The 15,840-nt window shown below is 40.4% G+C and overlaps 1 protein-coding gene across 6 annotated transcripts in view; it reads right to left on the reverse strand.

The window, feature by feature from the left end:
- Positions 1-15,840, reverse strand: part of tenm2a (teneurin transmembrane protein 2a) — a 227,807-nt gene that overhangs the window by 163,309 nt on the left and 48,658 nt on the right. For all 6 annotated transcript variants that reach the window (XM_086223073.1, XM_086223071.1, XM_086223069.1 and 3 more), the window contains exon 2: positions 604-928. In XM_086223073.1, coding sequence (XP_086079199.1) covers positions 604-820 — 217 coding nt within the window. In that variant the 5' untranslated portion in view covers positions 821-928. The remainder of the gene's footprint in view (positions 1-603; positions 929-15,840) is intronic.

A 15,840-nucleotide genomic window follows, 5' to 3' on the forward strand; every position in this document is an offset into this window, starting at 1 on the left:
CAGCAGTTTTTTTCACCACAAATGTTAAGCACAATCTATTCCTGTAGACAAGGACCGTTGCTGGGAGAAGTGTATTTAGTGACTTTTGAGTCAACTTTCACGACTGTGCAACTGCTAGCTTTCATTGTAGTTCAACTAACTTGCAATAAGAGAGAAGAGAAAGCTACCTATGTGCTTGTCTGGAACAAAAAAAGATTATGGACAATCTGTGTATTTTCCAGAAAACGTTGTGTGTTGGAAAAAGAAAAAAATATGCTGCAACAAGAATGGTCTTGAGAACCAAACTACAATGGGTTCAACCATACAATATGTGCAGGAGAGGTAAATGGAGTAGGACGGAATTCACAAGAGTTCTAAAAAAAATTGTGAAGTCCTCGACTTTCTAGTTCTGCTTTTTGTTGCAGTTCTCAGCTGTCATTACCCGATACATCAAGGAAATGTTTTATTGCTCTGAGGCCGTATGACATCTCAAGTCCCTTTTTGTTGAAACCAGCAAAAATAACTATAACTATGTCAAACTTATTCAGAAAATGTCCAGTCCAGCACTGTATGGTTAAAACCCAAAAACAACTGTGTAAGAAAGCTTTTGGCCTTCAAATCTACCTTGTCTTGAGTACTCATCAGCCTCATGGTGGACAAGGTCAGTCACACAGCCACCATAATGCAATCTCTGCTCATGATCGAAGGCCTTGAGTGTCTCGCTGGAGCTGTAAGACTTCTGTGTAGGCACGCGGCACTCATCTGCATCCAGGGAGGATGTGTTGTACTGGGAGTCTTTTGAGCAGGTCAGGGTGCGGTGCCTGCGGTCCTTCAGATCCATATTTGTTGTTGGAAGAGGGGATGAAATCAGGGAGTAGAAGAGGCAGGTGGGGGGAGATGGAGGGGCCTCCTAGCTGGCCTCCGTAATGTCAATCTCCACTTCAGTGACCTGGAAAGCAGAGATAGAAAGAGGTGAGATGGAGAGAGGGAAAAGAAAGCAAACAGTGAAATTAATGGATGTGCTGCTGTTGCTTTGCACTCCCTTGAGAAACAACAGCCAAATATAAGTATAAGGGGGTACAGTGAATAGACATTTCGCACACATCTGAGTATTATTAAGTAAAGCTATTTTGGTGAGAATAATAGAAGATAGTTTGCCATCGACCAGATGGTTGAAAAAGCTTCAGTTAGCATTTAAATCTATATGTTATAAAAAAGAGCACACTGATGTCAGCAGAGGGAGAATATTGATGACAACAGAGGAAGAGACCAAAAGAAAGAAAAAAAGTGCAGAAACACAGAATGACATAAAATGGGACAAAGATTATCTAGATTGGAAAAAGGTAAAGGGCGCGAGGGAACGCAAAGCAGGCGGATGCAACAGGAAGGATGGAAGAAGAGGAGAAATGACTTGAGGGCATTGCTAGTCTCTCCCTCATTATCAGAGTGAGAATGAATCCTGCTCCCTTGGAGGCTGTAAGGGATAATCAAACACACCCAGACACAGATACACACACTCACACACACACACACACACGTATATATATATACACACAACCAAAAACAGTGTGGAGGCACCTGTGCTGAGACAACAGTGTTACCTGAACTTGACACGACTTGTAACAGGACTAAACATGTACATGACGATCTCCTCTGTGCCTCCATCAGCCTGCTGCTGTATCAGCCAACTTTTAATATATTCAAATCTTATACATGTGAATGCAGATTATACATGATTGTGATGCTAATGCAGCATGATACGAGTGCAAGGGCCTTGAGCAACGCATCACATTAGCAGCTAAAGATCAAAGTACAACAATACAACAACCAGCAGTAATTGACAGGAGCGCTACAAGCAGCTACCTGTATGGGATATTTAAGGTAATAAATAGGTCATCCATGTTTCTGTTGCCCGAGGCAAGAGAAGTCTAGTCCATCCTTGGCGAAAAAAACGTTCTCATAAAAGCTCTCTCTCAGTCTGGACAGTATTTATCAATATCAGAGCAGACATGGCATCATTTAATTTGGAATATGTGCAATGGTGGAAGAATGAGAATTAGAGGGATACAGACTGTTAGCCAATCTATTCAATGAGAGCTCATTTTAAAATGCTTAGAAGGTAGCATTGAAAAGTGCCCTGCTATGTCCATTGATTAACAGTATGTTTTAAGTCTCATAAAGAGCTCATTATGCTCTGGTATCCATCACACAGGCTATTAGGAGTTCAACCTTAATGTGTTTGCACCTAGAATGGAGTGTAAGGAAGTAGAGAGGGATACTGGTTCTGAAAATGTAGGGACAGTCTGACAGGCATTAATGCAAACAACAGGCAAACAAGGTTCTGAGAGTGTGTGTAGATGTGTGTACTGAGAGTGTGCGTGTGTTTGGAGGTTGAGGTAACGATACTGTTTGGGGGGAATTCACACACAGCCTCTCCTGTGACCGTGTGTTAAACCGAGAACCTGATCACATAGAAAAATGACTACAAAAAAGGACCAGAACCTCTTAAATGACATCAGTAAAGTTCAGGAACAAAGCCACCATGGGCAGCGTTTATTGTTAGAGAGTAGTTTCCAAAACTCTGGTGTTTCTTGGTACCGACAACCACCATACCACCAACCCACCCTGCCCCCTAATGCATCCTCTCTTTATATTTAAATAACCATCGTGTACTGAACCACATTTGTGAGTCCACCTCATCAAAGAATCCTCATTGATTTCCATTTGCATTAAAATATTGTGTTCAGTTCACTATTTTTTGAAGTGAGGTTCCCCTGGAATCTGGAGGTAGTGGGACATTAGCCTAATTTAGGATGTTGAATGGAAGAGAATAGCTAGTCTCGCTAACTCAAACATGAAACGATTCACTTGCAAACACATCTGAAGTCTATACATGAACAGGGAGTAAACCATGTTAAGACATTTTGAGGATTAAATGCATATTTCCTGATGATAAGCTGTATTCCTTTTATCCAGTATTTCCACCTGTAGTGCCAACAAGACTCTGGTAAGAGACACATGCAGGTGTTCTATGATAACGCTAAAACTAATACCCGCTTGCATCCTCATGTTAAGCTAAGCTCCAACTATGCACTCAATATGCACACACACGAGGGTGCATCAATCCTTCATTCTAACTTGCATGAAGTGCTTTTGCCCTATAAAAAATGTGTTGGATTCTGCTGACTGTGATAACTCCAGCTGTACCAGCTCAACTGCTAACGTGCTGGCAAGTGTGGAGGAAGGTTTGAAGATGCTTCGACACAAGTGAAATGATGATGTTTCTCGCTGTCCACTTGGACTCCAGTTACAAAAATACATTTTACAATGTGCAAACAAAGTTAGAAGTGGATATACCCAAGTATAAATGGAATATACATTTTGTGTGTGCGTGCGTGTGTTTGTGTTTGTTTGTGTGTGTGTGTAGACGCAGGAGAAGCAGTTGTGCGGTTGTTTGTAAGGGTAAGTAGGTGTAATTGTTAGTTAAGCAGGAGGAGAAAGGTCACAGAATGTGAGATGGATGGATAAAGTGGAGAAAGCCGATGGGGGTAAATCACACGATCTGGATTGCATATCAATCACATTCCACCCACACAGGTGTTTTCCTCAAGGTCACACACCTTCACACACACACATAAACCTTAGCTTGTTAATTATTCCAGTGACAGTGACTCAGCCCCCCATGATCACCACACCGAGGTGGATCATCTCATTTATCAGAATTGTAATGACTTATTGTCATAGTGAGTGGTAGAGTAATATGATTTCATGGTAGCAGCCAGACATACATGCATATTTATATACAAACAGACAGACAGATGAACAGAAACACATACAAAACTGTGCAAACACATGCATGACGCAGTTTGTAGTGTGTGTTTCCTCAGCAGATGAAAAAGGCTGCGAAGATGAAGGGGAAAATAGACATGCCTGCAACCGTGAAGTGACCATGAAATCCCGGCAGAATGAGAAATGTAATTGGAAGACGACAGGGAGGGTGGAGAATTCATTTTTGGAAATTACAAAGGTGAAGTCGGGTATAGATAGTGGCCTTTTCTCTGCAAATAAGAGCTCGGGAAGAAAATTATGGGAAGTGACACAATGTAAATCCACTCTAACTCGAAATCACACCCAGTTAATAGGAGGCTAATGACATGAATGGATTAGCAGGCATCAAACAAGATAATGTCCTATTCAACCTGACAAACATTTCAAAGAGAAGAATTCAAATATCAAAGAAAGGGAGGAGGAAGCAATAAAAACTGTTTTGACACAGTCTCTAGCACAAGGAAAATATGAAGTCAGTGTGAAAACTTCTTGGTCACAATATATTTTATGTAAATTAAAATATTTAACAAACCATTTTTTTCCCCCCTTAACACATGATTCGTTCCAATTTTGCTATTTTCTGTATGACCAAATAAAGTAAACAAAGGGCCACAAACTAAAGCCAGCATGGGTCTCTGATGTTTGTACACTAGGTTTCATTTGTGCGTTTACATTCTGTCATTGCCCGTAGCGTTCTGTTGCGTCATGCCCTAAATCCGCCCCAAGAAGTGCTGCAGCAAAGGGAGCATGCTGATCACAATCACCCTGGCTTCACTGCACACATTAATTCATTTGTAATGGTTAAATGTACATTGGCAAGACACCCAAAGACAATTAGCTGCAAAGATGACAACAAAGATTCATTCATTCATCAAGCAAATAAGCTTTGAGGCATTGTGAGAGTGCAACGGATGCAGTTTAGGGCCATCACGCTGGGAGAAGCTTCCTGTCCAGATGACTCTGATGCTCCCGTGGCCAACTTGGAGGCTGCACAATGGAGAAGCTACAATCTAAATATATCATATTCTCCATAAATATCACACAACTTTCAGTCAGTTTCTGTATCTTTCATGAATTGAAAATATCAGTGAATCTTTTTTTAAAATGGTGGAAAATGTCTTGTTATACTATGTCAGAGACTCAAAAAATCCAACAAAATGCATATTTTGATTTCCTTTTTGCCTGGATATCATTCTTCTTATTTCAAAATATTTTATTTAACCATTTTTTTTGGACCACATGTAGGCTTCCAACCAGGAGGAAAAACAGAAAGCCTTTTATTTGAGACAGTGCAATCCATTAACTAATCAATTTATCAAATAACATTTTCTATATTATCTATTATAATTTTTTTGTAATTTAAATTCGGATATTGTAGATCTGGCAAATGTGCATGTAGCTGCAATTTTTTTTTTTGCATTATATTTTTTTATATTTTTAAAAATCAGCCTAATTAACTTTACACGTTCTATATCTCATCTCATCCCATCCCATCTCATCTCATTTTAGCTTGTGATTTGTCTCTGTAAAGCATTCATTTAATTCAATTGCATCCAATCAAAAGCTAACAACCAGCCAACAAGACTGGCACCTAAAAGCCTGATAAAAACACAGCGTGTTTCCATCAGAAAATCACCCACTTTTCCAACACTCTTTGTCAACAGAAGATGAAGGTGTTCATTTGGTGTTTTTCTTTCATTCTTTTTTTAATTTGAAGGGATTTTAAAGAGCAAAAACAAAATGCCTATTGAAAATACAAGGCCATTTCTTCACAATAAGCAAAAAAACGCAGCAATAAAGCATTTGTTTTCAATTTTCTGCTGTTTTTTTTGTGTTGCTGCTCGAATTAAGTTGTTTACACAGTTTGTTCGCAAAGACAAAGAATGGAAGACTCCGAGTGACTGAGAGGAACAAAAGAGTAGACAGAGGGAGAGGAGAGAACAGAGATGTTGCAAGAGAATAGAAAAGAAAAACAAATTGTTATATGAGACTTGTATAACCAATTACCACAAACGCTTGAAGAAACCTTCAATCGAGCAATATACTATATCTCCCTGAAGAGCTGCTTGCACTTTGCATTATACCTTCAAGTGTAAATCTTTGTGATCCTAACTTGGAAATTGTGTTGTAAAAGTCAATGTGATATTAATAGCCTTTTCAAAACATTTCTTGCAGTGTGCTTTTAATGTATAGAGTAGAGCGTGTGTGTGAGTGAGTGTAGAAAGGGCAAGGTATCCTAAAGTGTGAGTATGAGTAAAGTCATATCCACGTATATAAATATTCATGTATGTACGCATGTTTATAAGAATGCACCACAGGCGCTCCCTTTGTCTGTTTTTCTCTCTCTCTCACACACACACACACACACACACACAAACACATACTCACTGATGCAGTCACACACACACACACACACACACATACCATGAGGAGTTATTAATCATGTCTTCGATTTCAGGTGGTATTGAAAGTGCGTACAGCCACACACACACACACACACACACACACACACACACACACACACACACAGACACACAGACACACTAGGTAGAATGATGGCTGCGGCTGCTTGCATGGATTTAGTTCAACTGGAAACTGCATCCCATTTTGGATCCAAGATGATCTGTGAGCCAACAGCTGAGGGGCGTGTGGGACAGGAAACATTTCATCACTCTCTCTGCCACCCATCTCGCCCCATTACCTCCACACTTCTCCTGGCCAAATGGGAAAAAATCACTTGCTTATTAAGTGCGATCAGTTGTGATATTCACTAGATATGTAATTATTTGTATGAATTGGTGTGTTTTTTTTTTCTTTTCCTGACTGATATCATCACGGCATCGTAATAATTTCCACGATGTCAAAGGCTATTGTGTCTTTTACATTTCCAACAGGTTCCGTTGCAGCGCCGCTGCTGTGCAACAGGCTTTCGCAGCTCATTAGCGTGTGAAGACACCATAAGTCAGCCGGTAGACTTTTCAAATGAGGTCGCCTTTCATCTGCACTGCCACATAACAATAAGGTCACTGACAAAAATAAAACAAGATATATTCTCTGGTAGTGAACCTCATTCTATCGCGTTTCAAATCTTGACAAGTTAATTTGCAAACTGCGCTGAAATAAAGTGAAACTGAAGCACTTTTAGTCATCTTGAATATTTTTGTTTGGTGCAGACTTTCAGGACAGATTTGAAAATTCGTAAATGAGTAAACACAGAGATGTGAAGTAGTGGAATACAATAATAGTCTTATCTGCATTTTACTTGACTATTTTTCTGACAATCTTTAATATTAACTCCCGCTATTGTAACACAAAATCCTGAAGATATCTGAGAAGACTTCTGCAAAAAGCTTGAAACGACACTTGTCATATTCACCTGTTAAAAAGAAGAACTGTGACGGCACTCGCCCATGGAGAGATGTTGTCTAGAAGAAGGATGTTGTGAAGAATGTGAAGACTCACTTTATACATGTGCTTATGTAGACTACATTTAAGAGCCCATACCTCTTTACTTTGGCGTGAATAGTTTGAATCAATACTTCTACTTTTAGTCTGTTTTCAAAAGTGTATCTTTACTTATATGAGTAATAAATGTTTGTACTTTGGTCACCTCCAAATGAAGGTCCCTATTCTAAATGCAGTAATTCTTAAGTATTATTGTTGTCATCAGCTGGGTTGTAAACATGAAAGCAAACATGAAATGGCAGGTCAGCGCGTTCATGCACACTCCTCTCTAAGAGGTTTGTGAAGTTAAATCTACTCCCAGTGTGCCACACACCATCATCAACTACAGGATCAAATGCAACGAGACTGAACAGCCTCCACCATGTTTTATTACAATTTAATTTAATTCACCCTTATCTGTATCGATGCACGATGTCTGCAGGTGCTTACACATGGAGAATCAATGGAAGTGACTTTGCATGGGGGATTAGAAGTCATTTTGAGATGTCTTTTAACAGCGTCAGGACCAGTTTTTTTAAACTAAAAAGGGAACCGTTGTCTTTGTACTGTTTAATCGATACAAACCTGCCACATGTCTGCACCACTCCTTCCAACTGCGCACCAAAAATACCGCACAGACACGTGCGTGTGTGTGTTGTAACATCAGGAAACTACCAAACCCTTATTGCGCCTCCATGAAAATACAACTCATTGTCTGCATACGTGAGTCAGAGAGGTCCCTGCAGGGGAAAGGGAAGAGGAGATGGGTGAAAGTTGCTACATGAACAGGAACTTCCATTTCCTCCTCCATGACTCTTCTCCTCTCATTTGACAGAACAGACATGGGGGGTGGGCTTGGTTGGGGGGGGGGGGTGCACACAATCCAGCAGAGTGCCACAGAGCCTCTGTTTATTAGACTAATCCTTAAATCCACATTCTGCAGGCCTCGCAAACGCCTCGCAGCGCTCTAATCTGACTCAAAACAAAGGGATTAGAGATGACATGGTCTCTCTCTGTCTCTGCCAGAGTGGGTTTGGGTGATGCACACATGTGCTGAGAAACCCACTAGCACTGTTGCATCCTCTTCCTAGTCACACCCATATTTGCTAAAGACTGATTTGTGCATGCAAACCCTGGTGCAACAAACATGCGCTCTGTGAACACAATCTTACTGTGACAAGACAGGCTGTTAGCGCCAAGGTGCAAACAAACTGGGTAATTACACATAGCTCAAAAACTCATGGGAGAAATGACAGAGAAGATGAAAATGAGCTGTAAGAAAAAGACACAGCGACAGCGGGGAGGATATAACCAGAATAACCAAACAAACCAGGCTGACATTATAGACACACACTGTTTCAAAAACAACAGTGGGTTTTTACAGACTAACATCACAAGTACACTTTGGTCGGCTGCAGGCCTGTTACAGTTTACATTCAAAAGCAAATATCTATCAGCCAATCGTGTGGCAGAAACCCAGTGTATTTCAACATGTAGACAGGAGGATCTGCTTAAGGTTGTCTGGGCGAAAAAACTCTTTGTTGATGGCAGTGGAGTATGTCCAGACATGTTTGAGCCGATGGAAGTAGGTCAGTAAGTCAGATAACCAGGAGCATGACAATTTGGACCTTGAGGAAGGCGGACAGGAAAAATCTCAGGTGAATCGACTCATCCCGAAAAAGAAGGAAGAAGGAAACCAAGGCTGGACTCAAGCTACATGCACACAGAATCTGTTTATGGGCAGATAACATTTATTCTCAATGGAAAGCCTGAATAATCATTATGGATCGGACAGTCACTTTATCAGGATTTCCATTAGTTTGACCTGATTCTTATTTGTCCAAGGCAACAGGCTTGGCTTAAAAAACTCTGGATCAAACTAAGACGTGCTGCTCAAGTATAAATGAAGGTTCTGTAACTGATGACAACCTGAAAGTATTTCTTGATAGAAAAATAAAAATGTCCTTGTCTAAAAATAATAATTTACGATTTTAGTAGGATTAGCATTATTGAAAATGCTGTAACATGAAAAATTAATCAAACGATACTCCTACAAATATGTATTGGGGTTAGCCGCTAACTTTGATTGTATTATTTTAGGACAAGTGTCTGAGAAGAAGTAATGGGATATTGTTAGGATAGCAGCATCATTAATATAACTAAAAATGCTTTAAATTATGAAAAAAATAATTAAAGAGACCTGTTTTGCAAGAATATGTACTTAAAATGGATTATTGTGTGAAATTTGATATGATTCATTCAGTCTGATTCAGTTAGGTTCCGTCACGTCAGTATGAACCAAAATAAATGAAGAATGTTTCCAGCACTTTGGTGAAATACCAAGAGTTCCAAAGCTAAAAATAGGTCCAACTCAATGTTAGCGAGGTGTAAAAGTGGGAAGATGTACAGGATTTATTCACACTCGATCACATCCCCAACTGCATCGGTAAAAATGTGAGAATATGTTTGAAGTTGTTGACAAGTTGAGTTTCCCTCAAAACTCTGACCCTGTTCAGAGATTTGCCACAGCTGCAGCAGCCATACTAGAAAATTGTTTTGTTTTTTTCTCTCTATGGTCCTCACACACTTTTAATCACAGTTTCATTCTGATTCTCTTCCATATGGCCAATGAATAATGCAGAAAGTACTGATTTGCATTCACCGAATTGTTAACGCTGTAATCTTTAAGTAACAGTGAATTCGTTTAGCAAACATAGCATGTAATAATAATGTGGTTTTCATTTTCTGTTAATTTTCACGCATTTAGCAAGTTTACAGGGATGTGCTCGCCTAAACCAGAAAGCCTACAAGATAGCCTTTTCCTGTATCGGGTGTAGTTTGCTCGTGCATCTGTGAACAAGCTAACGTGATTGTATCATTTTTTGCAATGTGCTCGGTCTAAATGAAGTCAGCATGTGAGCGGCTTTAACGATGAAACTCCACTGACTTTTGTATAAATCTTTTGCAACAGGGATTGTTACTGCTGCAACTTCTGCCACACAGTATGCTGATGTTTGATCATGAATTGATAAAGATCCAACCTAGCACCTGCCAGCAGGGTTTATCTGCCCTTGCTGCTACAGGTATGCAGCATGCAAACAAGGTCAAAGGAATCCTCTGTAATCTCTCTGATAGCCGTGCCTCACCTGTTAAGGCAGAATGACGATAAAGTACAATATTTTTTTTGCAATAATTACTGCCGACTTCTGTCCATTTGATGACCTTGCTACATATACTGCAGCTCAAGACATGGGTAACAATTCACATTTCATCTAAGTCCTGTCAGTAATCTGAAGGTGAAATGCAACAGAGACACATGCGGGCGGGAAGTACGCAGCCATCCGCACAAAAAAACAACAACAACAACAAACTATGACAGTAACGATGTAAGCCTTCACACTGGTGAACAATAAGGGAAATTTCCGTCCTTTAGAAATGTTGTGTCCACTGCAGGCATTTTGCCCATTAAAGATAGATTCACTAGCGTGATTCTTTAAAAGATTCGAATCAATACAGCAACTAATAAAGCAGTATGACATGACACAACATGAGTGTTTCTGCGATAAGAAAAAAAATCCTGATGGCACATTTCCAGTGATGTTAATGAGGAATCATCATTTCTGGCTTTTGTTAACAAGAATCTGGCACTTTGAAACTGTTTGCTGTCAGTTAAATATAAAGTGATCCTCAGCAAAAGTGTGTTGTGGTTCTGGGTAATACAGTCTGACCTTGCACAGGAAGAAGATGCTACCTTTCACTCTTGCAGCTGCCCGGGGTGTCTGGATAAGGGTCGGGAGATTGTAAAGCTGTATTTCACTGCTGCTCGCCACAGCAGCATCTTCTGTTTTTCAAATGAAACCTGAGCTTCATCAATAGTTACACGTTATGAACTTTTAATGGTGTGATGTCAATTAAATTTCCAAGACACGAGCAGAAATTAGAGAGGGCGAGGACGCTTGTTTATGTGAGCGAGAGAGCAGCGGAAGGCGGCACAGAAAACAAGAGAGAGTAATAACTGCAACTTACTGATAACAGAAATGAAGCATGTATATTGTGAGTGCCCAAACAGTCTATCTCAACTAATGTAGCCATATTTTATACATGCAATCTGATGCACATCTTTGAAAACAGCTGGCTGTCACCTACCCAGTCAGTCAAAAGCCAGATAACATGTTGGGAACATTCCATTTTATTTTTCATATGGGCTGAACATAATAGTAACAATAATAATAATAATTCATAATTTAATGTTGACAATGTGCGGGCGGCACGGTGGTGCAGTGGTTAGAACTGTCGCCTCACAGCAAGAAGGTTCTGGGTTCGAGCCCTGGCTCATCTGTGTGAGTCTCCATGTTCTCCCTGTTCCTGTGTGGGTTCTCTCTGGTACTCCAGCTTCCTCCCACAGTCCAAAGACATCAAGAGGGGACGAGGCTGATTGATACTCTAAATTGACTGTAGGTATGACTGTGAGTGTGAATGGTTGTCTGTCTCTATGTGTTGGCCCTGTGATGGACTGGTGACCTGTCCAGGGTGAACCTCGCCTCTCGCCTGAAAGCTGCACTCACACACACACACACACACACACACACACACACACACACACACACACACACACACCATGGACACTCCCAGTATATTTCATTTGTTTTAGCACTGTTGCATTTCCATTGAGTTTTAATAGTTGCTATATAATTTCTAGAAAAAAAATTGGGTAAACTTTCCAAAGGAAACTGTCCTACCACTCAAAGACATACAGCAGTAATTATGTTGCTTTGAGTGAGTATTAAACATGTAAATATAGTTGAAATCAGAAAATGTTATGTGTGCGTCAGTTTTCTTGTACCAGGTCATAGAACGGACAGTTGCAGGTTGTAGCTGCTGCCTAACACGTAGTTCAGCATTTCAGCCCCAATTTTAGACTTGTATTGTTGTCTAATGATAGAAAAAGATAAATTTCCAACTGGGGATAGCTTTAATGAGAATTTCTTGTGTTCAAATACGCGACAAACACCAGTAGCAAGACATTACCTCAACTGTTCTTTCTACACTCATGCCACCTTTCCATATCCACACGTCACTACATTGGTGCAGTTTTCTTGAAACAAACTCTACCATGTCTTGTTTTGTTGTCATCCTCCCAAAACACATTAGCATGCTCGTAAACAAAGAAAACATCCTCTGACATTAGATCTCCTTCATGTTGCCTCTTGGGCTCTGCAGTAAATGACCTGTCAGAGTGACACTCGTGGCCTCATTAGTCTGTTTAAAAACAAACATAACATTATATTAATTAGGCTCTCATATTGCTTATTACAATTGCAACACAAGGTGAATTTAGAGCTGCCACAGGTTGCTGGTGAAGGATGCTTTTTCAATTGCCAGAAGGTGTCCATCCATCCATCCATTCATCCATCCATCCATCCATCCATCCATCCATCCATCCATTTTCTTCCACATATCCTGTTAAAGGTCACAGGAAGGCTGGAGCCTATCCCAGTGGCTTTCAGGCGAGAGGCGGGTTCACCCTGGACAGGTCGCCAGTCCATCACAGGGCCAACACATAGAGACAGACAACCATTCACACTCACAGTCACACCTACAGTCAATTTAGAGTATCAATCAGCCTCGTCCTCTCTTGATGTCTTTGGACTGTGGGAGGAAGCTGGAGAACCAGAGAGAACCCACACAGCCCGAGCCGGGACTCAAACCCGGAACCTTTTTGCTGTGAGGTGACAGTGCTGACCACTGCACCACTGTGCCTCCCAGAAGGTGTTATAATGACAAATGTTGGTTCAGCGGGTCGGCATCAAATCTGATTTAAGTGCAGAAATTTGCTGAGTAGCAAAACCAGAAATGACCAAACTCCAGTTTCTAGCATTCATCAAATAGCTGTGAAAGGGAAGTTGATGTTGGAAGTGTGATTTTGATTGCACCAGTACCTTAGCGGTATTCACACACTGGTGGAAGAGTGCAGTGTCTTCTCTGTTGAAGGGCTAATTACTAGACAGACCTCCTGATCCATGCTGTTAAAGTTGTGGTAAGTTTAGTAAGAATGACTTTTAACACTGGGACTGAGCATGATAACTACAATGTTTGACTGGAAGGGAGAGTGCTATGTGAGTCGGTGACTTGTAGTTGTGAGGTTATGGCGCCCATCCATGATGGCAGCTGAGGGACATTAAATATAGAAAGGCCTGCAGATGGGCAAGGTCAGCAGAGGGGTTGCCTAGGCCTTTCTTTCCAGTGAAAGGAATTTCGGTTCATCTTGGAAGTGACTCATGCTGTGATGTATGTGTGTGTGTGTGTGTGTGTTGCACAAACCATGTGTACTTGTGAGTGTGTGGGCTCTTTCACCTCTGCCCTATTAACTAGCTGCCGCAGAGAGTCAGGGCAAACTTTGCAGCCAAACTGCCAGTGAGTTATTAAAACAATCGAGTGCTGACAAGCCCTGCGTTCTGTTGTCAAGGGAGAAGGCTAGGGCTTAATAACTCAGTGTCACGTCTTGATATTCTTACCATCTGTCTGGGCAAAATATTCAAATGTGCAATAAATGTCACTGGGGACAGACGGTGACACTGTCTAATTAACACTATGACAGAGGTGACACATTGAGGGCTTTGGCGGGTTTTTACTGTACAACATGCATTGTGTGCGTGTGTGTGTGTGTCTATCCATGTCATACAGAGAAGAAATAGTGAGGGACGCTGTAGTTTTTACTGCCATTCTGTCTCTTTAGAGGCAAGTCAGCCATTGTTCATATAAACTGTTAAGTGTAGCTCTAACACACACAAAAACTGTAAATGACAGCAACTATAGGGTTGTGCAACCCCAGAGCAGTAAGTAAATGCCAGAGAGGAGTCATTTCCTGCAGCTGAAATGTCAAAAAGGGGGAGGGTGGGGAGGAGACCAGATTGTCAGCCATATATTGGTGTCTTACTTCAAATCTGGGAGATACATGTAGGTCAAAACAAGTCACACTGAGTTCATTCCTTTACTCGAGTCAAACTTTCCTCTCTCATCTGTGCCTGCGGGGGGGTGTCTTTAAAGATGGCAAATTGCTCATGATGACACCTGACTAACCTTAAAACATGTAAATCATTCAATCTGCCTTGAAACCTTGAATTTTACCTCATTACTTTGACAAAATGTTTTTTAAAAAAATGAATTAAAGGATTTTGCAACAGACTTAGTACAGAAACTTTGTGGCATCAAGTCTCCAGCATGTAGTTGAATACTTCCTATGTCTCTTGTGTACTTGGAAAAGTATCAGCACAAGCAAGCAACGTCAAGTACATGACAGTAAATGGATGGCAAGCGACAATGACACTAAGTGTCTTATTTGGTAATCTGCATGCCTCACATGTGCATTATAGATGAAGCCAATTACATTTTCAAAAAATTGGATTTAATTCAGAGAATTGGATGGATTTGGCCTGTTGTTTGCAGTGTATCCTGCTGGAATGTGAATCTTCATAAATTTTGTTTTTGTGAAGCATTTTGGTCTAAACCCCAAAAATATTTGCTGTTGGTTTCGCTCAATCGAATATCAGCGCACCACCAAATTCATTAGGATACATTATTCAGTGAATAAGTCAGAATTGGATTTGTTGGTTTTGCTTGAGGAAGCATTATGGGATCATTAAAAATCATTAAGATTCAGCAAATCATGTTTAAACCATAAATGTTGGTACAACACTTTATGGTAATCCATTGAAGAGTTGCAGATATATTTCTGCACCAATTAGGAAGACTAACCAACTGACACAGCCCTGCTGTAAGTGCTTGATGATGTATTAAGATGAGAAAAACTTACTACCAGTGGTAATTAATAGTTGTTTTTAGCCATTTACACCTATTTAACATTGTGTAAAGTGAAAGTGCATCATACTTGCAAACAAAAGTCAAAGTCACTTACATTCAAAATCTTACCAAACGAGTTCATGGAGTGTTCATAAAGCTCATCACCTCTGTGTAAATCTTTTCAGCACAAAGATTATGGAGTCTGTGTTTCCGTGGCGACTTCCCTGAACTGCCACACGCTCGATGGGCAAATGAAATGCACCAGACACCAGTTAGCACTCTGCTAACTTGAGGGACAAATGACTTGATTGTGTTACTTATAAGCTTCCCAAATGTGATCGGATCAAATTGCTAAAATTTAGAAGTTGAAGTCAAAGGAATCGTTTTGTGGGGTTTGTGTGACACCAAAACAAATTATTGATGGTTTAACAGAAGAGACTGCATCTCCCCATATGTTTTACAATGCACTATAGCTAAAACATATGGGGGGGGGGGGGGGGTACAGCGCTCTTCCTTGTTATATAGCATTCAGTAATTCTATGCAAAGCAACATTTTCTGATATTTCATCAATTATCAATATTGCAATATTTTAGTGAAAAACAGAGGTGCTAATTATTAACTGTTGAGCGTGTATCCTCCACCACAGGTTTAACAATCATGCGCACCAGACGAAGCAAGTGAACAAGCTTTTGAATAACAACCAGTAGATAAGCTCTCCACAATGCCAGCTTGTTTATTTTATTTTGAAGTCTGATAGAGAAGACTACCAGTTTGCCTAGTAGTTTTTT

Source organism: Aulostomus chinensis, chromosome 13 (assembly GCF_037954235.1).
Source record: "Aulostomus chinensis isolate RoL2024-O1b breed Wild chromosome 13, RoL_Achi_v1.0, whole genome shotgun sequence".
Taxonomy (NCBI): Eukaryota; Metazoa; Chordata; class Actinopteri; order Syngnathiformes; family Aulostomidae; genus Aulostomus; species Aulostomus chinensis.